Below are 26315 nucleotides of genomic sequence, written 5' to 3' on the forward strand. Positions count from 1 at the left end.
AGTTTTAAGCTTAGTGTTCTAGAGATACTCTGGAAAGGCTCTTTCCATAGCTGAAATTTTCAGGTAAAGCAGTTTCTTGACAGCACGATACAACATGATCCGTTTGATGAAGAGGCCAAAAAGCTGAAGTCATTTACTTCCATAACACTGGTTAACATTGGAAGTCTCACTGAGATCAATTTTAATCTGCCGTTTATTACTACTTCAAGAACTCTACATGCCTTCAAGAGAATCTACAGTAAACCCTTGCCCTTTTTATCTCCTTCATACCTGAGATCACAAAACTAATATAAGTCACAAGCTTTAAGAAGATATTGCTTTCCTGTTGACTCAGATTGCTTCCAAGCAGCTTTGCACACAAAGGTATCGTTGCATTACATCACACAGACCTTTTACATTTTCAGTAAGAGGCAGCAATAATGCATACAAAATAGCTGGAGAACAGGTTTCATTTCAGCAAGACATTTTGGCGATCCTCTTCTTCAGAGGAAAACCTATGCCTTCCCATTAATGGATTGCTACCGTAAATGTTTCATGAGCATGTTTTATGCAGGTGCTAAGTAAGGAAAAGACAAAAAATACTTGCTACTTCCAGTAAAACAACTGAACGCTGAGCCATTGAATAAAAGCGTTGAGAACGAATGTCTGCACAGACATAGATACACTATAAAAAATAGTTTCACTGATCAGCCAGAACATTACTGGGTTACACTTGACAATTCCATCTTATTAATGCAGTATCACCAAAACACTTCATAACGGAGCGGTAGCAGCACGAACCTCTACTGAACTGCAGGAGAGAGAAGACGGAAGAGAACCCACGTCAGAACACAACAGAGACTTCACAAGACTTCTAAGCAAGCAAGTTTGTTTGCTCATCAATTTTCTTCCTTTTGCAGGACGTTAAAGGGTATTTGAGGTGTACCTGCAGCAAATTACTAGAGCAACAAACATTTATTTTGCCAAAATAGAAGAGAAACGCCAAGCAGTACAATCACGTACACGCCTTCAGAAATAATTTCCTTATAGTTTCTGTAAAAAAAAAATTAAAAGAAAAATAATCGACTTTAGTGAGAAACTTCTCCCTTTCATCCTTTTGGCTCCAATTCAATAACACACAAAGAATTCAAGAGTTAATTTCATGTTTAGGTAAGTTCCAGAGTTAAAGCCAAGAGGCGAAAACAGGCTGTTGAGCCAACACAGAAGGAACACAGCATTAAACCAAAAGGTGCTGAAGGTTCCAACCTAACCCAGCCAGCTGGGCACGCACAGAGCATGAAACTTCGTATCATCAAGTGCGAGTCTCTCCCCCGTTAGCTAAGCGCTCCTGCTCCAGGAGTCAACGAGGCCATGCTTCCACCCACCCTTCCTTGGCCGTGCCCTGGGCACGGTGTCACGTCGGCTACCTGCAGGCTTGCGTCGCCTGTGAGCTCTCATGGCTGCGTCGGTACCTGCAGCCACGCGGCTCCAGACGAGACGCCCGCCAGCCCTGTGGCAGCTAAGCTTTCCGCCTGCTGGCACCCGGCCGTCCCCAACGCTCCCCGCACTGCAGCGCGACAGCAAAATGGTTTTTTAGGGGTCCGCCTCCCCCCAAGATTACGTTCGTTAGAAGTGCAAATCACATCACAATCCAGGTAGTTCTAGAGCATTGCTTCACAAACGTGAATTACTACATAATAAGGAGGAATTGGCTTGTTCAGCAGCCAGCTTTAAGGAGACAGAAGATGAATCTCTCACAGAAAATATACTCCATTAGAACCCATGCAAGACATTTAAAAGGTACAACAGTATTTTTAAAACTAAATTTGCCACTGGTAACTTAACTTTAACATTTGAAAATTCGGGGGGGGGGGGGGGGGGAGGTGGTGTTTAGCAGTTTCATAGCCAAAACAAACTTCTTTGATTCTTCCAGCACTTATCCTTTAAGTACTCTTTTAGGCACAGACCCAGCACAGGTTTCCTGGATCCAAAGGTGACTATTAAAGAGTGACGGGCACATCTTGGTATTTGCAGCTTTTTCTTTATCACTGCGCAAAACGGACCGAAACAATGGACCGGGAGAGGAAACCGCCATCCCTCCCAAAGGAAGGAGACGGAGCAAAGCACCGTCCCCTAATGCTGTTTACCCTGTTGCGGCACTGAAAGCTCTGAAGGGGTCTGCGGAGTGCCGAGCACGGGGCAGACAGGGAAACAGTCTCTGCCCCAAGCAGTTCACGCAAACGGGATGTCAGACTAACCCAGCCCACGTTAGTCTCGCTTGGTTATAAAACAAACCGGCAGTTTCCAAATGCCGATATTTAAACAAACGAAACCCCACCCACAGCCCTCTGAGCCTTTCTGCCTTCAGCTTATCAGGATAGCAAAGCCAATTAAAATAAACAGACTTATGATGCTCACAGCCTTTCTGCACCAGCACCATTCATGGAATGCTTTGGGGGACAAAAAAAATAATAATAATACAAAAGCAGCCAGGCCTGTGGCCAGCGTAGCTGAGGTTACGTCGCAGGAAACACTGATGCTGCTCACAATAGGCGGTTTCGTCCCGGCCGCCTGCTCTCCCCCAGCCAGGCCCCACCGGCTGCGTCACCGTCGCATTAAGCCAAGCTCTTTTTCAGAAAGCTCAGGCTTTAATCAGCAGCAAGAGGAAAACGGGGGCAACAGCAGCCGCAGGTAAATCAGCACTGTTCTTCCCCCCGACATGCTCCCTTTTTGTCTTCTGCAGCTTGAGAGCAGATTCCTTTACACGGGCGTGTGGTTCAACCTTCGCATCTGAACCACTGGCTCTGTTGATTTTAAATGGAAAAATTTATAATAAGGAATATATTTATAAAACCAGAAGCACTTTTCCTATACTCCATAATTACTTCTATTCATACTTTTAAATTATATGGCGTTTAACAAGGACTATACTCCAGTTAAAATGGTATGACGTTCACTGGTCCAAAAAAAGAAGGAAAAAAATAGAAACAAGAAAGAAACAAAGCCAAAAATCCATCCGCACCATTAAATTATCATTTTCCTGTCACCACCAGTTTGCTCTGACCATATGAACGCCGGCATGTCATTCTCCCCTCACTTTCACAGGAGGGAAGACAGAGCTCCACTGAAATCAGACCAACATGAAAGTTGCCACGAGGCACACAAAACCGCACCCAGGATACAGAGAAAATCCTGCAGTTCCCTGGCAGCCCAAACCACAAATTCAGACTACGGGCTGGCGGGGGGGAGCGGCTGTCACAGGTACAGCGCCAGCTTACAGGAACACAAGTAACTAACACGGCACCTCAGTGTAATGCACATTAGTTTTATCACGTTCAGACTGGAAACTCTTCAGGGCAAAGTCTCCGTTTATCTACACATTGTCCAAAGGGTCTCATACATTTGTTGTGCTGCATGAAGCATTGACCAGGTTGATACTACGAGTCCACGCATTTTTAAGAATTCATGTCAAGGTACATTTTCTTTTCATTATTTCTTAAATCTCACAAAGAAGCACTATCCCAACCATTTTTTCACCCTCTTAGGAAAAATAAATCACAGCATCCCTTCCTTCACCTAATGAAGTCTGTGGGAACAGGCTCAGGCTCAGACTTTGCATACTTATTATTTGCCATTAGCTATTAACTCCCACTCAGAGTGAACCTATGCTACTTTCATAGTCACCTGCATAAATATGTTTTGTCAAACCACAAAATTGCTGAAAAAAAAAATTAATGAATGACCATTACAAATCCATTTGGGCTACATCATTATCATTTCAGACTACAACCAAATCCCATTTTCCCTTTGCAAATTCAATTCCCATCAATAGCCCCATACATCAGTGGCTGCTCGTGTTTGTGGCCTCATTTTTTACATTAAAAAAATTGAAAGATTACTGCCAGTGTATAATAGGCAAACTGCATTTTCAATTCCCAACACATGTGCTTCAGGGGAAAAAAGAAACACAAGGTAAGGGGAAGAAATGCAAATGAATGCACTGCTATCAGCTGTATATTACCCTAGTGACGTTATCATAGTTCTTATCTCTGGTTGCATACTTCAGAGGAAAAAACAACCCACTATGTTGTCATTCAAGTAAATTCTCTTATTTTACTGAACATTAGTTTACTCCTTAGGTTTCTATTTTATTTACCTTGGGGCAACAAAACCAAGCAGAGATGTGTCTTTCTGCATATATAGTTTATCTACTTTGGAAAAATCTTCTCCCATGACCAACATGGGTAACAAGCTAGATTTCAGCTGAAGTGCTGCTTTCCACATGACAAGACAAAAATCCAAAACAAAACAGAAAAAAAAAAAACCCCACCACACATCGATTGAAAAGGATACACAACTCCTCAGTATGCCAAGCCTTCTTTTCCACCCATTCTGCAGAGCATCAAAGAGCAATAAAGTCTGCAGGAATCCAAACTCCAGACTTCTCAAAAAAAAAAAAAAAAGTAGTGCATCTTTATTACAGCTATGAGTACCCAGCACACATGCATTAAATTTCAGCATCTGTGCTGCATGGATAATTTGGGCACATTAGCTGGTGGCTTCTGGTGCTGCAATGCAACAGAGCAGCTCTTCAGGGAATTAGAGCAGGCAGGTAGCTCTTGCCAATCACTTCAAGGGTCCATTCTCACACCAACAGACAGAAGGTTCAGAGGCAACTCCAATTAGTGCTAATTGTAGTTCTCTCCAAGTCCCTCTGCAGCCAGAGATGACAGAGACTTCATACATGGTTCTTAACGTAAGTGGCAATACTAATTCTGTTCACTTCAAAATCCTTTCTGGATGCAAAACTTATTTACCAAGCTTAGAGCTTAACAAGCTTTCAAATGGCAGAAGCACCCTCTATTTCTAAGAATTCTACACAAATACTTTTCTTTACCTCAGGTATCATTGCTATCTGACTAGGAAATGGTAGTTTTGTAGGTTTTAATGCTGCACTTCCCTAAACACAAGGTTGAAAACTTAAGAAACCTTGATAAAGTGCATACTGAGAAGTTCAGCACCACCCCACAGCTCCTCACTCTCAAACCCCATACACAGCCCCCATCGGGGCCCATACTCTGGTGCTGTACGCAGGGCCAAAGCACCTTCTCCAACAGCGGCAGCGTCCAACGCTTCTCAGAACAGGCTGTAGCAAAATAGCAGGGCTGCTTCTGCACAGAGTGGGAGTTTCTTTCCCTTCAGTATCACCATCCTCTTCCCTGGTGGACTTCTGCTGGACGCACTGCTCGCTGGAGCTGTAGGAACTCTCCCAGACGTACGAGGGGTTTTGGTGACAGGAGCTGCACACGCCCTGGTCTCTCCTTCCCTCCTCTGCGGGCATGGAGCTGCTCAGCTGTACGAAGAGCTGCCCACAGCTTCCTGAACGGCCACGTCGGTTAACCACCCAGCACAACCGATCAACAAAATCTAGCAAAGTTAAATTCAGGTCAATACTGTATTGTCATATTCATCAATGGAGAACTTTAAAGGCAACAGTCATTTGGCAGAAAAAAATGCCTGATTTTTCTCCAGTAAAGTATCTCCACCATCTGTGAAACCCACAGTAGAAGACATATATGGTTTAAAAAGGGCATTTTGGGAAGGGAGTTTTTACACTGCAATTTCACAATGATCCCAAACAGCAAAGCGTGTACCAAAGATGCTCAAAAGTCCTTCCATTGAAACAAACCCTGACACAACTCAGACTAAAACGGTGTTTGCTACCAACATTTCACACTTTAATCATTGTATGTTTAAATATACACATCTACAAAACACACGTCAGTGTCCATAGACTCCAAACTTTAAACAAAAAAACAAAAATGAAAAATGTTAAGTTTTAACAATTAATTAAACCACTCTCATTACCTCAATTTCCATCCGCAATTATAATCATTTCCCATTTAAAATATCTACCACATTTTATTCTTAATTAAAAATGACATCCTTGCAACGAAGTGCAATATGAATTAACAATTCAAATGTTATCTATGCAAATTTGTTAGTCCTTTGATTTCCCCCCCCCTTCATGCAAAATCATGTGTAGGTTTATTTTTATTAAGCTTGTATAACTTCACTCAACACCTTCTATCCTGAACTCTATACATAATATTTCAATCTAAGGATGTAGAAATAAGTTGTAAATGGTGCAATTTCTTTTCAAGTCTCATAACATCCATCTAAGAATCGATACATATGTGAAGAGGTATCTTTCCTAAAATTTTTTTTTTTTAAATTCTGAGCAACTCTACGATGTAAAAGACCCTTTACAGTTCCAACGGTTTTAACAACAGCCATTTCTTCAGGCCCTGCTGGAAAGCCCATGGAGAAATTACTGCAACACAATAAAACCCCATCTTTAAGTTAGCTTTGTCTATACCTAGAGTTCCAGTGACTTGACTCCTCAACATGACTCTGTCCTCAACCCTCCCACGGGCATCTCTTATCCAATTTGGTTTTACCTCCCTCTGCAGTGTTTTGAGCTTTCATCCCAGATTTACAGTATCGCCTTGCCTCATCAGCCAAGAGCAGCTTCATCTCAGATTCTGTAAGTGAATAAACTCAACACACAGTATTAATGCCTTAGAATGTAAGTGGTTTGCCCACATTTTCTGTTGATTTCAAAGGAGTTCAACAATAAAGTAGCATTAAAATGGTAATTTTTCCAAGTCTGTCTAGATGCTTCAGCACCCATTTTGTACTGAGAAAACTGAAGAGTTTAAAACCCATTGAATAAGAGAGCATCATTAGAACGATATATTCATAATTACGTACACATCCTACCAACACCGATCACTGCCTTGCCCAAAGCTACTCTTCCATCCCATCCCAGCAGGAAACGCGCTTTCAGCAAAGGACGAGCTGAAGCAGTGCCGTACGCGTACAAGCTAAGGGATTTTCTCAGTGGGGATCAGCCAGCTCCTGACAAGAGGATGCCTGTAACTGCCGTGTTCTGGCTTCCCTGCCAAGAGAGGGCATCCTGCAGCTGGGAAAAAATAAGGCATCATACAGTAAGTTTTCTTTATGACAGCAAAACGAGGTTATTCACAACAGCAATTAGCTGTGTATACTGAGTGAGGAAGCAAGCAAAGGTGGCCAGCTGCTTCACAGATAAGATCCATACAGAGATTATCATCACAGGCCAGAAGGTGAATTTCTCAAAGTCTGGAGGGCAGTGCAATGGCTTTAAACTGAGTATATACTTATGAGGCAATTAGATGTGTCAATATGAGGCACAAGAAAAATGCAATAGATTGGAGCAAGATCTGCAGTTTACCAAATTACAAGGACATATCTTGAAGTCACATTACACAAACACAATTACAAAAATTACACTGTAACCTTCAAAGGAAGAGGTCTTCATTGTATTCCCAAAACCTCATTGTGTTTTATTAATAAATTCTGGCAAGACAAAGTTTGAAGTCATACATTTATTTCACTGGCTAGTTTAAAAACCCCTTTATTCAATGATCTTTTTCTGTCATAATCTCCTTATCTAATTTAAACAGAGTGCATTCTCTTGCTATGAGTGCAATTTTCATTTAAGTTGCTGTAACTTGTGCACAAAGGACTATGTCAATTCAACTCACCAGCTAATACGTTCTTCTGTGCTATACCAGCGCAAAAAGTAGACTATTTATACATCCCAGAACAAGGGTTGTTTTTTTCACTTTTTCTTTCAAAAAGGCCAGATGGCACCAAGCCCCACATAGCACACCTGGGAGAAGTCACAGGAAGCTTTTACACAAATACTAACTCTTTTTTTCTTTCTTTCCCAAACTGTAAAGACTGATCGAGATTAAGGCAACCAGAAAGGACTAAGATGTCTGAAGGCAGTTCCCTGGCATTGTCTTCTCCTTATCTCTCTCACTCTTTTAGATGCAAGCACATATGAAGGCGCTCTCTCCCCTTCCAATTATATCATTACTCTTATCCACATAAAAAAGCCCTCTATCCAACATAGTAATTGGAGAAGCTTTAAATAGATAATTTAACCTTGGGAGGATGTTCATTTTCACTAAGCATATCTCTCCAATCTATGAAACAGACAAATCCTTTCACCTGAGCATGCCATTCTTTAATTGTGACAGCACTGGGTGATAATTCATTTCAAATAGTTGATCAACCCAGGGGGAGTATGACTGCCCAAATATTTAACAGACTATGATGCCTTTTTAAATAAAAACTCAGGCTTGCGAAGATAGTTGTTGCGTGATCAGCAGCATACCAATACCATCACCCACAGAAAATTATTTCACACATTATTTCAGAAACTATTGGGTAATTAGTGGAGGTATCATTTTTGATCTGTCTCAGCCACTGCGCATCAGTTTACTAGCTACTAGCCTCCCTCAGAAGAGGGCTATCTGATTAAAGAGAAATTGAAAGACTGCTGCTATTTGTGCCTTTTGAAAAACACCACCAGCTCAGAATCAGTGATGACTTCACGATTATGAAGCTCAAGAGCAAACCAGATTTACCCTGAAGCCAGCCTTACAGAAGCTCAAAGGTGAAGGTTTAGCTGTAATGTCCTCTAGGTCAGAGGAACTCAGATAATTCTGAGAAAAGGCATCCTTTTTCTGAAGTGTAGGGTAGTCTGATAGCCAGGTGCATCCAAAAGGAACTCAAGCCATTAAAGGAAAAAACAATTTCTCTGGGGAATATACACCAATGAGTGCTTTTCCCTCCTAGACTGTGGGTCAGCAGGGTGCTGGCGAATGATATACCTCGTGGTCAAGGTACTCATACTCAGCACTGCCACACACTAGGACCCTTAAGGATGTCTGCTAGGCTAATAAACAGTGCCCACACAGACACCAGAGAGGCCTCACAAGCATCCTGGACCCACTCAAACAGATCAATCTTTTGCTGTGCAATATACACTTCTCATCTTCATTCCCACGGAGAGAAACCAGCTAGGCTGATACCTGCACCTCTAACTCCCAGGCCACGAAGGCTGTCTGGCAGCCTAACTTCACTGATGGCACAGCAACGCACCAAGATCCTCAACTTCCCACCAGAAAGGTGCTCCTCTCACCCAGGATGCAAAGAGCTCCACAACACCCTGACTGCTCTCTCACTCTTTGTCTCCACTGGGATGAAAACAGGAGGAAGTCTTGCTATTTGTTATCTAAATTCAGCTGAACCCCAACTGCAGCACAGGAGTTCACCTGCTCCTTTGCCACAATACTGGGAGAAGCCATCCCGGCTTCAGCAAGCTGGTTCAGACAGCCTTGATGGCATATGCCTGGACACGCAACTGCTCGCCCTTCTGCGGCAAGTCTTGAAAGCACCATCAATGACTTTGCCAGCGCCCTGTCTAGGAGGGAGAAAGCACAGCCCCTTCCTCAGAGCTTCTCATCCAAACATACACCTTCAGTCATCCAAGCTCGCACATTAACCACACCAGAGCCCTCAAGCCACGCTCGCACAGCTGGGAGAATGCAACGAGGAATTTCACATTTCTCTGACCAAAACAATCCTTATCACTGAATGCAAGGAAACAACTGGATGCCTTCCTTAGCGTCTCCTTCCGCTGCAATGTTTTAAGCATCACACAAGATATAGGAACATAAGGAGCCAGGACAGGCTGTGTGTATGGGTATATTGTGATGAATATGGCCCAAACGGTTCAAGTATAGTTAAATTTAAATGCTTCTCAATCAGGAGCGACTTTGGTCTAAGGAGAACACGGGAGTTTAGTTCGGCAGTCACGGGTGCGATGTGTTCACACTGGCCTTCGTTGCAAGGAAGGCAAGGTATCAGATTCAGCTTTTCTGTAGCTGTCGGATCCAACTCCAGTAACAAAAGCTAGAGCAATTCAACCTGGTTCAACATCCTGGAAGCAATGAAAATGCAGACTGTCATCTGAGAAGTGCTGGTTACACACAAGCCAACTTTAGAAGGTATTTTTAGCATGTTTGTCCAGCTTCGTCATTTCAAAAATAGCTACGGCCCATTCCATTGGTGCCCTTCTCAGGGATACTGGAACATCAGGAGACATCAAGGTCTTTAGGGGCGATACACCCCATAGCTCATGAAGGCCTACATTTCTTCCAAGTAAGGTTCAAACCAGGACACTAGAAACTACCAAGTTTAAGGTTCTACGAGACACAGTTGCCCCAGAATCAGCTGTGAGGGTTTTTTTCCCCAAAAGTAACATCAGATCCCCTCAATTATTTTATGCCTTGAGCAAATCACCTATGATGGGGTATATTATACCATGCAATTTCCTTATAATTGTCACTTGCAGAGTTCTCATGTTGTACAGTGAGAATTCTGGGCTTCACAAACACTCCTGGCATGGAATAGAAAGCAGCTGAACTGGGGGAAAAATGGCAAAGAAAAAAATAGCTGAAGTTTATGTTAAAATACATGCTAAAATTAAACTGATTTTTAGAACACCAATATGTATTTTACACACTCTGTTGCCACAGTTTCTATTTCTTTTTCAGTCTTTTTCTTGAAACACTAAATATATAGTTGGTAAAATGGAAAAGGGAGCAATCCTACTGCAAACATGATTGTACAAATAGTTTGCTTCTTTACTGGTTTTACTCATTGAAAAAAAATGTGTCTATAGGCATTGAAAACAAGCAATCTCCACACATTTCCCCTCCATGACACAAACTGCCCAAACTGATGAAGCAACATGTAAACAATAAAATGTCAATGCCACTGTAGCTTTTCAGGGAAGAAACTGCAATGAAGTATCATTGTCCTCTATCAACCCATCCTGTAGCAGATACTTTTTTCTTGTCAACATTGCAATAAATCACTCGCTAATCAGATTTCATCACACTCAGAGTGGAAGTCTCCACTGAACTGAGCAGCGAGGGTTTTTTTCCCAGACCAAAACCAACAATCCTGTCCAACTAATTACCAATTACTATGTAATATAGCCTTTCTCCATACCAGTTCAACTCTCGGGCAAAATTAACAGGTGCCACCAGTTTTTACACGCACACATACATCTCTGGCATCAAAAGTTTACAAAAAAAAAAAAGCATTAACTAAACACACTTCAGCCAAAGGAGTCATAAGGCCACCTGACTTCAGCATCACCTACCAAAGAATTTTCCTACCCTATAAAGTAGCCTTATCTGTTCTTTGGACAAGACTATTCTTCATTTTGCAGTTTTTTCTATAAGCATAGATTCAGACACATTATGAATCCCCAACGTGAAGTCAGTTCTGCTCTACTACTACAACATCTGCTGAATATTCGTTCTAATCCACCTACTAACTGCTTTACTAATGGAAGAAACCTATTCAGGTATGTAATTCTTAAGTTTAATTATTATTATGTCAGATTTTAAAAGCAGTAGTATTCATACATAAATATATGTATAGCAACACATAGCAACCTGAATGCAAAACAGGACCTGAGAAGTGCTCAACAGACCATACAGAGCAGAGGACTGATGCTAGAGCATCAGAGCATCCTCCGGGGTAGTAAGGATGAGCTACAAAATACCCGAATCAGGTCCCAATGTCTGGAAGACCACTCCACCTGCTCAGCAGCAAGGGAAAGCATGACACAGCTAGTCCCAGCTTATGCATTCAGGCACTGGTGACTCCTGCTCGAAGCCCACATAAGGCCTGGACAGCAAACACCACACAAGCCTAAGGGCCCAGCTACACCGGAGAGGAATGGGGCACAGAAAGGAGTCCCCAGTCCAAGTGGGAGCGTTCGTGCAGGTGAGAGGCAAACACCTACAGCAAGGACAACACAGTGCTCAGGAAGGCAGCGCTGGAGCCCTTGCTGGATTTTGGTTTTGCAGGAAGGACGGCTCAGGACCCCACACGGCGAAGACTACCAGAATAACCATAACAACCGTCACCACAAAGGCCAGTGACCATCAGAACAATTAATCAGTGGAAGACCGTCAAGACGAAGGAGCAAAGGAATGGCAAAGCAGCTTTCTAAAGGTATTGAAAGTTATGAATAATAGACATTTCAGCCTAAGCTCTTTGAGAGAGACCGCAAATATTAAAGACACTCTAACACTGTATTATCCTTAGAGTCCAGCTAAAGGATGCCTGGAGCTTTTTTTCTCATATACATATATATACACACACAACCACAGCAACAGCTCCTTCACAACCATCTCGGCACTGCTGAAGTGTCATCCTGGAAGGTGGGGCAGCAGTGACATAAAAAAACACAAACAGGTAAGCTGGCCTCTCATACAGCACACGTGAGGACAGCAAGGGCTTAAGCGGCAAAACAAATGGAGTTTTATCCACTTTACTTTCAACCATGAGAGCTAGCAGAAGGGTCCAATTTTTGTTGATGCTGCTTGTATTGACCACAGCAGAAGTCACTGAAAGGCACCAAGGGAAGCACTGAACAATTCATCAGCTTTCCAGGGCAGGCAGGACAGTGCTACTGGCTTTGATCCTTTATTTCGCTCAGTATTTTATGGCCCAGACAGTCAGTGAGCACAGGAATGGTGTTCACCAAAACGACGTATTTTATCGCCAGCTCATCAAGAAAGAATACTCTCAGTTAAGACGCACATGCTTCAACACTACTTCCAAGGAGTACAACCAGATGTAGCGGACTCCAGGATGGCCTCTATTTCACCAATAGAAGCAAAAAGGCACATCAAACCGCATGCCCTGTCTCTCATAGTCAGCATATGTAGTTTAGAAACACAGTTTTGCAAAGAGAGCGAGCACTGCTTTATTACAGTGGGTGCTTATGGTCTCAGTTCTACAGAAAGCACAACTGTCAGGTAAATTAGAAACTGAAGATCAGAACAGAATTATTTAGCAAGTGAATTTGTTACTAATAGAGTGCAAATGAGACAAGCTAGAGCTGTTACCCGTTGACAGCATGCATCTTACAAGCCGCTCCTGGCTCTGCAGACACAGTCTGCGCCCAAAATGCCTGATGATGTCTCCCAAATACAGAAGCAAATAGGGGAAATGCAATCTCAAACTACAGAAATGAAGAGCTGTTGATCAAGACAGCAATCAAAACTGTAAAGCATGAAGGTGTAATCCAGAATACCGCAAAACTATAAGTTTTATAAGATCCAATGAAAAAAAAAGTTAATTTTCTTTCTAAGTTGGTTTTCACCTTGAAAGCTAATTGTTGAAAGAGAAAAGGTCACACTGCTTAATAACATGAAATGGAGAAAGCAGTGCATGCAGATAGTGTTTGACATGAGACATTAATTACCTTTTTGACAGAGAATCTGTGCTGTAACGTATTACTCTTTGCGTTGAACTATGGCTTGGGACTCGCTCACGACAGGTGTCACTAGCATGTGGAAAACTTTTACCTTACATTCCTGGATCACTGTGTACCAGGTCTGCTCATATATTTTTAAACACAGCTGGCTTCTTGGCACATAAATATAAATTCCTGTGTGGTTTTAAGTGGTTAGTTAAAAAGAAATGGCTTTCTGTTTTGATATCAAATTCAATAAATTTACACACAACTGTTAAGTTGCCTTCAAGGATGAAGGTAATGTGCTCTTCATCAGTGTCACCTAGTTACTAGTTATGTTTTGTTCCTACAAAACACTGCTTTAGCAGTTTACTTCAGGGAACAGACTCTTGCTTTGATTACCGGGGTAGCCAGATCTGCCTTTTTCACCCTTGCTTTGCCCCCTTCCTTGATTCATTAACATATCTGAGTCAAAGCAAGTAGAAGAAAAAGAAGAGGTGAAAGAAAACTGAACCCAAGAGATTAAAGTAACAGGTAGCTCATAATACTCAGGAACTTCAAAGGAAAGTTAAACAGGAAATGAGATTTAGACCATCCAAAAGGTTCTGTATTCACAATTAAGAATTCCATGAATTCTTAAACATTTCTGAAATTATGAGAAGCACTGGGCAAGATCAGAGCAACCCAAAGAACCACCTGATAAAAATATTGGCATTCACTTTTCCAGGGACTCAAGTTTCATCTTGCACAATTTAAAACAAGATACGGAAGAATATAAATGCTCATATAGACACTGGCCCAACATTGCTAGATGCTGAACTTCACCCGGAACAGGTAGAGCAAACACCTTACCAAAAGCTTCCACACAAGAGCCAGGTTCTCCACCACATCAGCTGGTCTACCCTTTCTGGAAATGCTGATTCTTAAGACACAAACTATTTCTTCCAACTGGATACCTACACCAGTGACAGGAAGCCTTGCCCGTGAAAACTGAACCTCCATAAACTTCATCAACATAGAAGGCAACCGTTACCTGGTCATGTGTCCTTCTCTGTCCATGCGGGCAGCCTGTACAGCAAACTAAAGAGGAGGATTCCCTGCACCCTGCAACCAGCTCGCCAGAGCAGCATCACGTCCTATTTTGGATGCTTCATCAGAGCATTACCTTCAGATATTTACTCTAATATTAATGTTATGGTTCACCATTGCCTTATCTAGGAAGTATCAACATTGCTTCAGCCTGAATTCCATGTTGAATTTGACCCAGGTTAATTGTTATTGCTGGCAATCCGCTGGCTGCGTGGTAAAAGCCAGCTGACAACATGACAACAGCTTCTTACATGAATTGGTGTGATGCAGAAATATCCAAGCCAAGGATTGAGTGCACAGAGACTCAGACTCTGCTTTTTTCCACTGGAAGTCATCCCTGCAGAACATAGCCCAAATGTGCCAGGGGAGGTCTGTGCTACCCTGCCAGGGCAGGACTCCTGGGTCAACAGCATTCACCACAGCCCCCAAGCATATGCTTCCTCTCAAGATGCTTTTAAACTACTTCTAACTGCCAGTATTCTTTACTGCATTTATTTCTCAGTGATGATTTGAAATAAATGTTTATTTTTAAATAATATTTGACATTTTGTTAGGTACTCTGGAAAATAAACCCATTCCTACATATGCAAAAATTAGGAATTAATGAGGTCTGGCAATTATCTTCATGGAAAGAACCAAATGACTTAGTTGAACATACAGAGGTTTATTTAAAAAAAAAAAGCCTGCTCTAGTAGTTAAAACACAAACGAAATTGCTTCTTATTGATTTTAATTTAGGTTGAAACACTAGCTGTCTCTCCAACAAAGCCAGAAATGGAAACAACTATAAATGAGTACAAGATGTGATAAGATAGACAGATTCTTAAGCAATCTAGTATAGAGATGACCTCCAGTTTAGACAGTAGTTAAAATATGATATCATATGTATGGATCAATAAGTAAGTTTGCATTTGTCTCAGCTCCAAAAGCTGGAAAGCTACGTGTCTTTTTTTTTTTTTAGTTACTCTAAAATGTTGTCCAATTAAGCTCTACTGTCGGGTTGGTTTTTTTTTTTTCCTTACAGAACCTCTAGATTCTAATTTACAAATAAAATCAAGAGAAGCAATTAAATGTTAAGTACTATCAGCATGTTTCCCCAAGTGATGCACATGTGCAACAGAATAGAAGTAGTCCAATCTTGATACAGAAGGCCAGGTTACAAATTGAAATACATTTGTATTACCATTACTTGCAGGCTTCACGCTCTAGCAAGTAATAACGCTGGGCATCACGCTCCCCCTCCGTGCACAGCGGAGGCTCTTTGACCACGAGCCGCTCGGGCTGCGGCGGCGGCAGCTACGCTTTACTCCTCCAGTCTCCAGGGCAAGCACGGACAGAGCTGGGGCAACCAGGGGCTCCGGGTGCTCAGCAAGGGTGCGTGCAGCACAGAACAGCGCTGGAAGGGACCTTTGGCGAGGGCCATCCAGTCCATCACTTTAGAGGCTAGTTAAGAGTGTCCTGGCGGGGTGCCTGGTCACACCTCTCTGCTCTCCGGGCAGCACGCGCTGCCAGCGCCGGCCCGCGCACACTGCGCTCTGTCCTGAAGCGCACGAGAAGTATCAGTATCCATCAAGCACAATTAAGTTTGTGACCCCTTTGGCATGCCAGAATTTGATCCAGTGTTAGCTGATAGGTATGGATCAGGTCTTCTCAGTGTTTTTTGGTGAAGATTGGCCTCCCTCTCTACTTCGGTCATAAGGATCTCTCTCCCCTACCTTCACAGACACCAGCCTCCTCCCAGACAGGGTGTTATCAGCTGGAGGAGAAGGGATTGTTTTTCCTCCTTTCATGCATGGTGCAAGTTTGCCCAAAACAAACACAATCAAGGTGGAAATCTAAAATCATCCAAGGGAGGCCACTCTAACGAAAACAGGGCCACAGTAAGACAGCAGATCTTCTAAACTCTTGCAACTAGCTCAACACCCAGTCCCCCCACCTGCATCCAGCAGCAGAAGAAAACAAGGACACTACAAGAAACACCTTCGACCAAAACCAGCAACATGAGCAACAGTCACAGGGTGAGGGAACAGATGGGGAAAAAACCCACGTTCTTAAGAAATCTATCGCCTCCTTGGGGCTACACACAAATCGCAATCCCCACTCCAAGTTACTGATGAAGCTCAACTGCTAGCCACATCAGCGGTATCACACAAGGGTGACAACTCTGGCCAGAAGGTCACAGTCATGTTCTGGAGCTGTGTGAAGCTTTCGGCTTACAACGCTTAACAGCAGTCAAGCCCCAAGGTACTCAATTTGGGTAACTCCACAACAGGCACCTGGACTGTTACGGGGTGCACTGGCTGCTGCTCCCTTAAACTACTGGGCTACAAAAGGATACAAACAAAACCAGAACAAATGATGCACCTAAGACAGTAAGATGGCAGAGGACTTAAGTCAAAGAGGCCTGCCTTTCTTTTTATTACTAAAACTGACATTATAGCAGTATTCAAGCCACATTAAAAAAAAAAGGAGATACAGTCAGAGAGTTTATTTCGATAAAGTTAAAAACGCTAAGAATTAGTGATCCAGGCCACATCCACTGAACAGCAGACTACTTGGCTCAGCACTGACTCAAATAACGATCTAGAAGTCATACTAGGCAAACAGTCAACATGAGCTTTCTTGCTGTAGCAGAAAAATAGGCCACTGAAAAACCTTGGGCAAACAACAGGCAATAGAGTCACACGTATATGATACGAATAAGACCAGTGTTCAATTCTGGTGTGAACCTCTCTAAAAATAAGTTTAAAAAAATTGGAGAAAAGGACAAAAAGAAAAAGATTGCTACAAAAATTATTCAAGGACTGGATAAATTCTGATAGCAAAAGGCTTGTGGAGTTCAGGCCACCGAGTTATTCAGGACATTGTGACATGGTTCTACTGTAATGTCTAAGTACATTCCTAGTATCAGAGGGCTCTTTAAACTAGTAGAGATAAGTGAAATAGATAGAAGACTTTTGTTAAAGTGGTTGTATATTTGCCATTGCAGCTTCACAGCTACAGTAAATAATTCAACCACCTTTTTGGTGGTTTACTTTGGTAACTACTTTATTCAAGGAAAAGACGTTGGGTATCGCTTCAAAATGGGCATCAAACAAATAACTGATTTTAAAAAAAGGTGACAACTGTTGACAGAAAGCCTCACAAATTCCTTTCCAACAGCCACAGCTTTGGTCAAAAAACTAGGCACAATCCCACAGAATTATTTCAAGGACGACAGACATGACAAGTGTCCCTCCAGGAAGCCAGAGTTTTAATGGAAGGACTCGACACCTCTGCTTCACAGCAAGCAGAATCATACAAAGAGGTGGTTTTGCATTTCACCATACAGTAAAAGAAAAACTCTCCAAGAATCATAAAGACAGCATCAAAACCGTGCACCTTTGACACAAAGCCAGCCTATGGAAATATCGAAGAGAACGTGCACAGTCGTTCTTCAGAATAATGTCACGATGAGGGTTACGGTGCAGAACCTGATGAAAGGTGCCACAGGAAAAGTAGCATCAGTCGTGCTGTGACAACTTGCAGCAGCTGAGGACCTGCCATTATGCCAAGATAAAACATTATAAACTTGCACATTTTGCACGCCAGGTTTGCAAAGATAACAATGAATTAATTCACAGTAAACAAAAGAGAAGCACTTCACAATGCATCAACAATGTAGTAAGAAACAATTTTAAGAGTCACAGTTTCTGAAACTGCTGTCACTGAGCAAATACTTTTGACACTTACTTAAGTAGCTAAAACCGCACAAAGGTGTTGCTTTGGAACACAAACAGCAATACAGAAGCCATACGATCTGATGCAAAACCCTTGGGCAAAGAAGAAAGGAAAAATAAACAACTAATTTTAGAAGCTGAACGCTCCATTAGCAATTCTCACCAATTAAAAATATGATGCAACTGCTGTCAACAGGCAAATTTCAGTTGTATTTTAAGCATGGATTTAAATACAAAATACACAAGCTACTACACTATAAGAATAATAAGTAAATTAGTCACAAGTAGCATGGAGGCCAACAAGGAGAAACATTTGGCCGGCTCCCTCTGCCTACCTGCTAAATGGATGCAACATTTAAGAGACAGTCATGCTGCACAAACCCTTGTTTCTAATTTTGACCGCAATAAATCTATACCATAATCTCCAGAAGTCTGGAAGTACCTTAGGAATCAAAATAGCAATGAAAGTCTATCAAAAATTTAATCCTTAAACTCACTTGTAATAGCAACATAGATCTGCACTTAATTATTTGAAAACTATTAGGTATCTCTATTGTCTCAACTTGGAGTTTCCATGGATTGGGGCCTATGGGGCAGGGACAGGGGACAGAGGGACAACACAGCCTCATGCTGAGGTTTATATAAACATAACTCCATTTAATAAAAAAAACCAAAAAAACCACACTAAACTTGCTCTAAAAAACTCCTAGCAAAGACTTACTTATTTTGAGATGTGTATCACTAACTTCACTACCTCCTAAGATACAAAAGGCGTTCTTCTAAAAGCCAGAAGGGGAAGAAAAGGAAAAAAGGAAAGGGAGATTTAACAGGAGAGCATTTCTAAGCACACCAAACCGGCCCAAAGGCAGGTACTGGTGCTCGGTGGTGCAGGGGTTACTTCACGGACATCCTTATTTTAAAGAAATGGGATGAAGCCCAAAGAAAGTAGCTTGCTTACTGTTTAGCATCAGCAAAGGTCAGGACAGAACTGTTTCTGTTTACCTCTGCAGTAGAAAAATGGCTTATCCAGTACATGGACACAAGTGATTTTACCGTCATATCCTGCTTATGCAGTGTGCACCACTCGTTACAGTGAGGTCCTCTTCTACTCTGGGACAACTAACACTGCTTTTCAACTGCTCTGACAAACTGGCCAAGTAATTCCAGGTCTAAGACTTCACACTGCTACAACAATAATCCAAATTGTAGGTGCTTTTATAGGAGTAAGGAAAGGGCAAGACACTGCTTTGATTAAAGCAAGTATTACAGCATTTTACATGTCTCTTACAAGCCTCCTGCAAGGACAGAAGATGGAAAGAAAGTGGGAAAGTGTGGGAAAACTGAACAACTGTCCGTTTTGCCTGCGAGGAGTTATCAGATAGCTTTCCTTTACTGTCAGCAGAATAAACTGACTCCCAACAGAAGAACTTTAACAGCACTCTGTCAGGGAGACAGGCACATTTTATTTCAAAAGAGAACAAAACAGCTGCCACAAGACCAAATAACATCCCACATTTTGCTCTTAAACACCAATGCAGCTCTTCAGGGCTCAAGGTCTCATTCATTACATAGCTGCAAGCAGAGAAAAGCATTTTTCAAAGCAGCTCTCCTAAGCTAAGCATCCAAGTCTCAAACCACCTAGATTTTCTTTAGAAGGGCCTCCATGGTTTGAATGCAAAGTCCCTCAAAGCAGGCATTGGCACAGGATAAACATATTCAGGCATCACTGCAGCATTTATGCATAGAAAAACTGCAACACCCACGTCAGTTGAGATTTTGTGTGCCAGTACCGCTGGTAGGTGCACGATGCGGTCAACTTCTAGAAAATGTTTTGTCATTATTCAAATGACTTAATAATGAAGAATGCAAATACTTCAACTCCCAAGTAAACTTAGAGATGTATAATAAAACCACATTAAAAAAACAAGGCCATGTAGTAACCGATTTTACTTTAACCATAGTTCACTTGAAGAGCAATTCAAATTGCAGTACGGTGAGCCCATTCAGTGTAATGAAAACATATCATATGGTGACTGCACGAACTTCTTAGTTTCCTTACTGCCCTGTGTCCTCCCTCCTTCTCAGGAGGGGCGTTTATTCCCCACCACTGTTTCCTTCAGCTTGCCATTAATACCGCTAGCAATCAGAGCAAAGGAAAAAATGAAACAAGAACAGCACTACCCATGGAGTATCGCAGTACCTTCACTGCCATGCTTGCAATCATTCATCTGTTCACTTTCTGGGCGGGAAGAGCTTCTGCTTAGTCTACAGATATGTGACAGCTCCAGATGTACACCAGGAATCCACTGTGTCCTGGCAGCTTTGCCTCAACAAGACGACGGGACATCGAAAGGCATGCATTTGAAGACATGACCAATGTAGCCCTGAGTCATCCAGGAGTATACCTGTCCTCACCGACGTGGGGCAAGATCACCTGAGAGCTGTACCACATGTTAGCAGCACTAAAAGAAAGAAGCCAGTATGACTTGCCCCAGGGCAAGTAATGTGGATGGATATCTGTAGCCTGCAACATGGATGACATGATCATCAGCACTACCACAATATACTGAGTAATTAACATTAACAGCAACCAAGGATCCTTTTTCTGGGATTTTTTTTTTTCCTCTCTGAAGGTTTATTGACACAAAAATGTAAAAACTAGTTGCTTCCATCAAAAGTTATTCTCTAGTTGGGCATCTCCATTTGGCCGCACCCCAGGTTCCTCTGCTTAGTATGAAAGCGTGCATTAATTTACATCTTCCTTCTCTGCTTTGCTTCCAACCCCTGCATGTCTCTACAAAGCTGATACAGGCCAATTCTTCCTGGAAGTAACTCTGGCAATCGATGAAGCCGCATTCCTGTCAACCTGGTGCAAGATGTAGGTCCACAGTTTTCACTTGGAAGAAACATTGACAGGAGTTTACCTCATGAAGAAGGAAAAAATTGGTAAAGATATTTAGGCACCTAAAGCAGCGAGCAGTCCCCAGAAGGGTTATATCAAACCGTCAATTAACCCATCTGCATCCTCAGATGACTCCATACCTTTTAAGAACATTTGCTTCTACTGATGATATTCCACTTCCTAATATACTTAAAAATTGTTGCCTAGAATTAAACTTTAAGTTTCACGGCATGTAAATATAAATAATTACAATTTCATCAACACACAGAAGCCACTGATCTTTAAAAACAGAAGCATAGTAACTTAGGCAAACAGAAATTAGTCTCATTTTTTCATAATTTCTCAGATTAAAGTTATATATTAGCTAAAGTACAGCATTATTACTATACCCTTAGGCTTCAGAGCACATCATGCCACATGTCCATTTGGCTGCTGAAAAGCAGCAAGCAAATGATTAGCATTTTTTCCAGGGAGAGCTGAGATTAATAGTTTGAAGCCATTTCTTTAATTTGACAATGAAACTTGAACACTGAAATTAGAGTCAACGTTAATAACATTTTATTTCAGAAAACTCCAAGTATGTTAGTCCTTGAGCACTGATCCTGAGATGGATAGTCCTCACTGTTATCTGTCTTCTCTGTAATTGGAAACAAACCCCAACTATTAAACTTGCGCAGCTTGAAAACAGCACAGCTTTAACCGAGTGCACGTACATAACTTCAGACAACACCTGTCCCTGCAAAGACCCAGAAACTGGGAGTGAAACCATCACCCCACTGAAATCAATAGGTGTTTTACAGTGGTTTTTATGGTACCGAGCAGAACCTATTTGCTCAGCAGAGGTTCCCAGCGCAGATGCAGGAGGGACAGGCGAACGACATGACATCTCTGTGCTAGACTCAAGAAGTTCCTCACTACTCTGATCAAGACGTCCATTTTCTGAACAGGATCAAAACCCTTTCACGCCCGTTTCCTAGACAAAAAGGAAAGGAGATAGGGAATGAGAGCGCAGTAATAGAAATCCTAACTCGAACACACAAGCAAAAACCGTCCTTATTCTTCCAAGCAGAGCAACGTCCACAGCCTGAATACAGGCTTTTAGACATCACAAACACCCCAGTATGACTGAGGGAATTCTAGTTACTCTCAAACTGTGTTCCTGGCTTTTTTGGATATACCAAAATCCTTTCCTTCTGTGAATCCTCTTCCTCCCTCCCCAACTTAGGAAGCCTCTTACTCTAGTCTGCTAGTGCAGACAGCTCCTGCGACTACTTGAAGACTTTCAAAAGATGCGTCCTGGCTCCGTTAACCACGAATCAGCTCCCGTAAAGCTGCTAACGGAGAGCAAAGATATCCCTTGAGTTTTCCCCAAGCAGCGCACCAGCAAGCTCAGCTCTTGCAGCCCAGGAAGGCTCACTTGACTTTCTTTATCTGCAAAGACTCCATTAGCAACATCCCGTAACATAAAGCATATTTTTAAAAGGCACTGAAAGTAAGGGATAATTAAAATGTAAGAAATGTCATCTTCATAAAAGCCACAGGACTAAATAAAGTCTTGGAGGGCCCTCTCCTGTACGTTCCATATTTTTCTACGTGCACAACGCACCTTCCTCTGTAAAATCTTTAATAGACAAAGCCAGTCTTCACTGTACCTTTACAAATATCTGAAGCAGCATTTGATTAATTCAAAGGGAAAAGCTCCTAGTATATTTTTTCCTCCAAACAGAAGACAGTTACATGCAAAATTAAGCCTCCACTCAGAGCTCTGAAGACTCAAAATCCAAACCCCATTTACAGGCAGTTACTAGGTCAGCAACCATTTGATTTGTTACCAAAGAGCTAATCTAGATTTTTAAAAATTACTTTCATTTATGCATCTAGCCTAAGAAAATGCTAACAATTGTCACTCCTTAGATGACAGGACCATCGCAGCAACAGATAAGAACTGCACAAATGTGTACTTTTTCCGTTACAAAAAAAATATTTATCCTCTTTTGGCAAAGCACTGAGAAACTACATACTCAGGATATCACAGTAATGTTAATATTTATGTCTTACTGATTTTTTGGTACTGTGATTTTAGATTAATGAGCAAACAGACCCCATGGAAACAACCTCTCTTACCTTGTCTTAGTTTGATTTATTAAGCAATGCAATTACCAGTGACAAGCCCACAGAGAAATGCACTAAACGTTAACACTTCAGAAAGAGCAAAACCTTACCCACATATTTTTTGTGCAAGAATAACTCCTTCCTCTTATTGCAACCAAAGGAACAGCAACAAAAATATCTACTTAAACAGTGAAAACCTATTACAATCCTCCTAACAAAGGAATACTGCAAAGACTTATTTTCTACATGGTTCATTTATTGTTGCTGAACAAAGAAAAAATTGCCTTTATGTTTCTTCACAGAGTAAAGCGATTTGCCGGGGAGAAAATAAGTAGTGACCTCTCTTTCATTTAAAGAGAGCTAGATATGAAGCAGAGGGAAAAAAGACGCTTGTAAATTAACACATAAAATAACAAATACCTTAATTCACTAATCCTCTCTAGAAAACGCTATGAAAAGGCACTGAAACGTTTGTGGTAGATACTAAGCAGTTAATATCTGGCCAGGATTCCCCGCCAACACAAATTCCGATGATTTGCCATTGGATGTTGTCAGCACCAATGTCCTGTCATAGTCCACCGAGACCCTCCCTGCAGCTTTCCTGCCTCGGGCATCTCTGGTGTACCGGATCAGAGTCCGGAGCGTCCCCGTTTATCACGGTGTTTCACTTGCCACGCGCACACACGCCAGATATTGCTGCTTTTCAGAAGGTGGCATAAAAGAGTAAGCAAGTCACTGAGGTCTAACACGGTAGCTCTGTACAAAAAATAAACGCATAAAAGCCCTTCTGGAAAGTAGTTTGCTTTCCAAGCAAATCTTTAGCCATGAACCGCCCTGAAACATTCCTGAACGTTACACGGCCGCTTTAGGGCTTCGGGCCTTGACGAGTTTACCTACACACGGCAAACGTCCGCAGATCTACTACTCTCTGCTTGCATTCGTCTTTATATTCAAACCATAATGCAAGTATTACCTGGTTCAAACACCACTGATCTAAATCAGCAAGTCGTACAATACTGTCGTGTTAAAACGACATCATAGCTTGTTTTCCTGAGGCGTTCCTGGAGCCTGCCTTCTAGATGTAATTACTATACAATATATATCAGAACCAGAGAGAAAGGCTTCACTCTGAAGGCTGAAATTGAGAAGAAATCAATACAAAGAAGATAAATGTTTCTTCAAGAGCTGCAGAGGTATTAACCCTCTCCCCAACTTATTTTCTTTTTGCTTCAAATCATTTTACGGCGTGACAAGCTGCTGGAAGGGCTGGGGTACGATGGGCCTATCTGTTTGTCTCCATGTTTGGGGTTAGTAAAAAAAGTGTATTTTAGGAAAAAAGGAAAAAAAAAAAAAAAAAAAGAGGCAGAAGTTCCCGTGAAGCTTCCAGAATTTGCTCCCGCCTTTTCACACCTGCACACCTGGGCGCAGCCGATGACCCGGGTTGCGTCAGGAGCCCACGGAAGGGACTGGAGGAGTCGCGGGGCAAAGACCCCACAGGGTGAGTGAGGGGGCTCGCCCTGCCCGAGGCCCCTCACATCACACCTACCCCACGTCGGTCACACCCCACCGCGGACACCCCCCCCATCGCTCCATCACCGCCAGGAGGAGGGAAGCCCAGGAAAAAGTAACTAAATAAACCACTTTGGGGCGTGCGGGGGGGGGCGCCGCTCCCTGGAAGCTCCTTCCAGCCTCAGTTCGGGAGAGGGGGGCACGCCCCAAAAATCCCGCTGTGCTTCAGCGCTGGCGGGGGGGCGGTGGGCTGAGCGCCGGCGGGGGGGCGGGCGCGCGGCCCCGCGAGGGCGCCGGCGGCGCCACAGCGCCCCTGGCGGACGGCCGGGGGCACTGCGGAGGCGGCGGGAGCCGGAGCCCCGCGCGGGCGCCGCGAGTTCTCGCGGGCCGGGAAGGGGACGCGGGGGACACGGGTCCTACCGCGGGGCGCGCGCCGACCCGGCCCCGTTATAGGTGGCCCCTGCGTTTCGGTGGGGGGCGAAGAGCGATGCACAGGCACAAGCCGTGGGGCGCGAAGGGGGGTGGAAAGCACGGGGGACGCTGGGCGCCCCCCGCCCGCGTAAACCCCCTGCCAAGGGTGTGGGGTGGCGGCTGCACAGAGCCGGCCCCGGGCGCGGAGCGGGCGCTCAGCCCCCCGCGCCCCCCCTGCCCTGCCAAGGTCAGCGCGCCAGCACGGCGAGACACCCACCATGGACACGAGTGGGGTGGAGAGAGCAGAGACCAGCGCGCAACTAAGTTTTAGGCGGGGGATGGGGGGGTTGCGGCAGCGGACGAGCGCGCGGAGCCACGCTGCCTTCCCGGGGCAGGCGGCAGCCCCGCAGCACAAAGAGCCTCGGGCAGCCCCACACAGGGGGGCAGCGCGCGGGGACCCGCTCCGCCCGCCCCACGCCGTCGGGGGCTGCGATGCGTCGGAGAGAGGGAACAGGGCGCCGGGAGCGCAGAGCCGAGCCCACGCACGGCCCCGCTCGCGGGCAGCGCTGCCCGCAGCCGGGAGGGTGCTGCGGAGCTGGGGGAAACCAGGCGTGGGGCCACCCGTGCAAAGGGGCCTCCGCGGTCCCCGGCGCACCCTCCGCACTCGCGGGGTGCCTCGGACACGTGTGGCGGAGGCACCGGGAACCCTCCCGCAACCGCCGCGGTCACTCACCGGGGAAGCACACCACGTCATGGAGCACGGAGCTGGTGATTTTCAAGAAAAAGATCCACCAACACGGTTGCAGTAGCCTCCGCATGTCCAAAGCCGCACATCGAAAGGGGAGAGGGGCTAAAATAACTGACGGGGGGGAGGGGGGCGGGGGGGTAGAAAAAGGAAAGAGAAAAAAAGCCACAAACTTGTTGAAAATAAGTTTCTGCCCGCACCCCGCTCCCTGCGGGGGAAGGCGCGGGGCTCCCGCTCGCCTCCTCAACCGCGGGGCAGGGGGAGGACAGCGACGGCGCCCGGCGGGGCGCGGGCAGCCCGCGCGCGGCGCGAGGCGGCGCGGCTCAGGCGGGCAGCGGCGGCGGGGCGCGCGGCATGCCGCGGACGGGGCGCTCAGAGCCGCCTCCGCGCGCGGGCGGGCGGGCGGCGGTCGGCCGGGGCCGCGGCGCGCTCCATCCTGCCGTACAGGAAGTGGCGGGCGAGCCCGGATCCTGCCGGAGACTTTAAAGCGGGGCGAGGGAGCGGGAGCGGGCGCGCGGCGCGGCGGCGAGGCGAAGCGGCGGCGCGCCGGGCGCCCCGGCGGCGCGCCCCCGTCGCCCTTAAAGCGGCCGCGGCGGCGGCGGGGCGGGGGCGCGCGCGCGCTGCGGAGCGGGGTCCGCTCGTGTGTACGCACCCGCAACCGCTGCCCCGC

At 44.3% G+C, this 26315-nt stretch overlaps 1 protein-coding gene across 1 annotated transcript in view; it reads right to left on the reverse strand.

Annotated features, from left to right (window-relative positions):
- The window catches only part of PTPRG (protein tyrosine phosphatase receptor type G), a gene marked incomplete at both ends in the record, with an annotated part of 410936 nt that extends 385218 nt beyond the window's left edge, over positions 1–25718 (reverse strand). The window contains one exon of the mRNA XM_082004630.1: positions 25634–25718. Within this exon, the coding sequence (XP_081860756.1) occupies positions 25634–25718 (85 nt within the window). The remainder of the gene's footprint in view (positions 1–25633) is intronic.
- Between the last annotated feature and the right edge of the window lie 597 nt (positions 25719–26315).

The sequence above is a fragment of the Phaethon aethereus genome (genome assembly GCF_964289735.1).
Source record: "Phaethon aethereus genome assembly, chromosome: 11".
Classification (NCBI taxonomy): Eukaryota; Metazoa; Chordata; class Aves; order Phaethontiformes; family Phaethontidae; genus Phaethon; species Phaethon aethereus.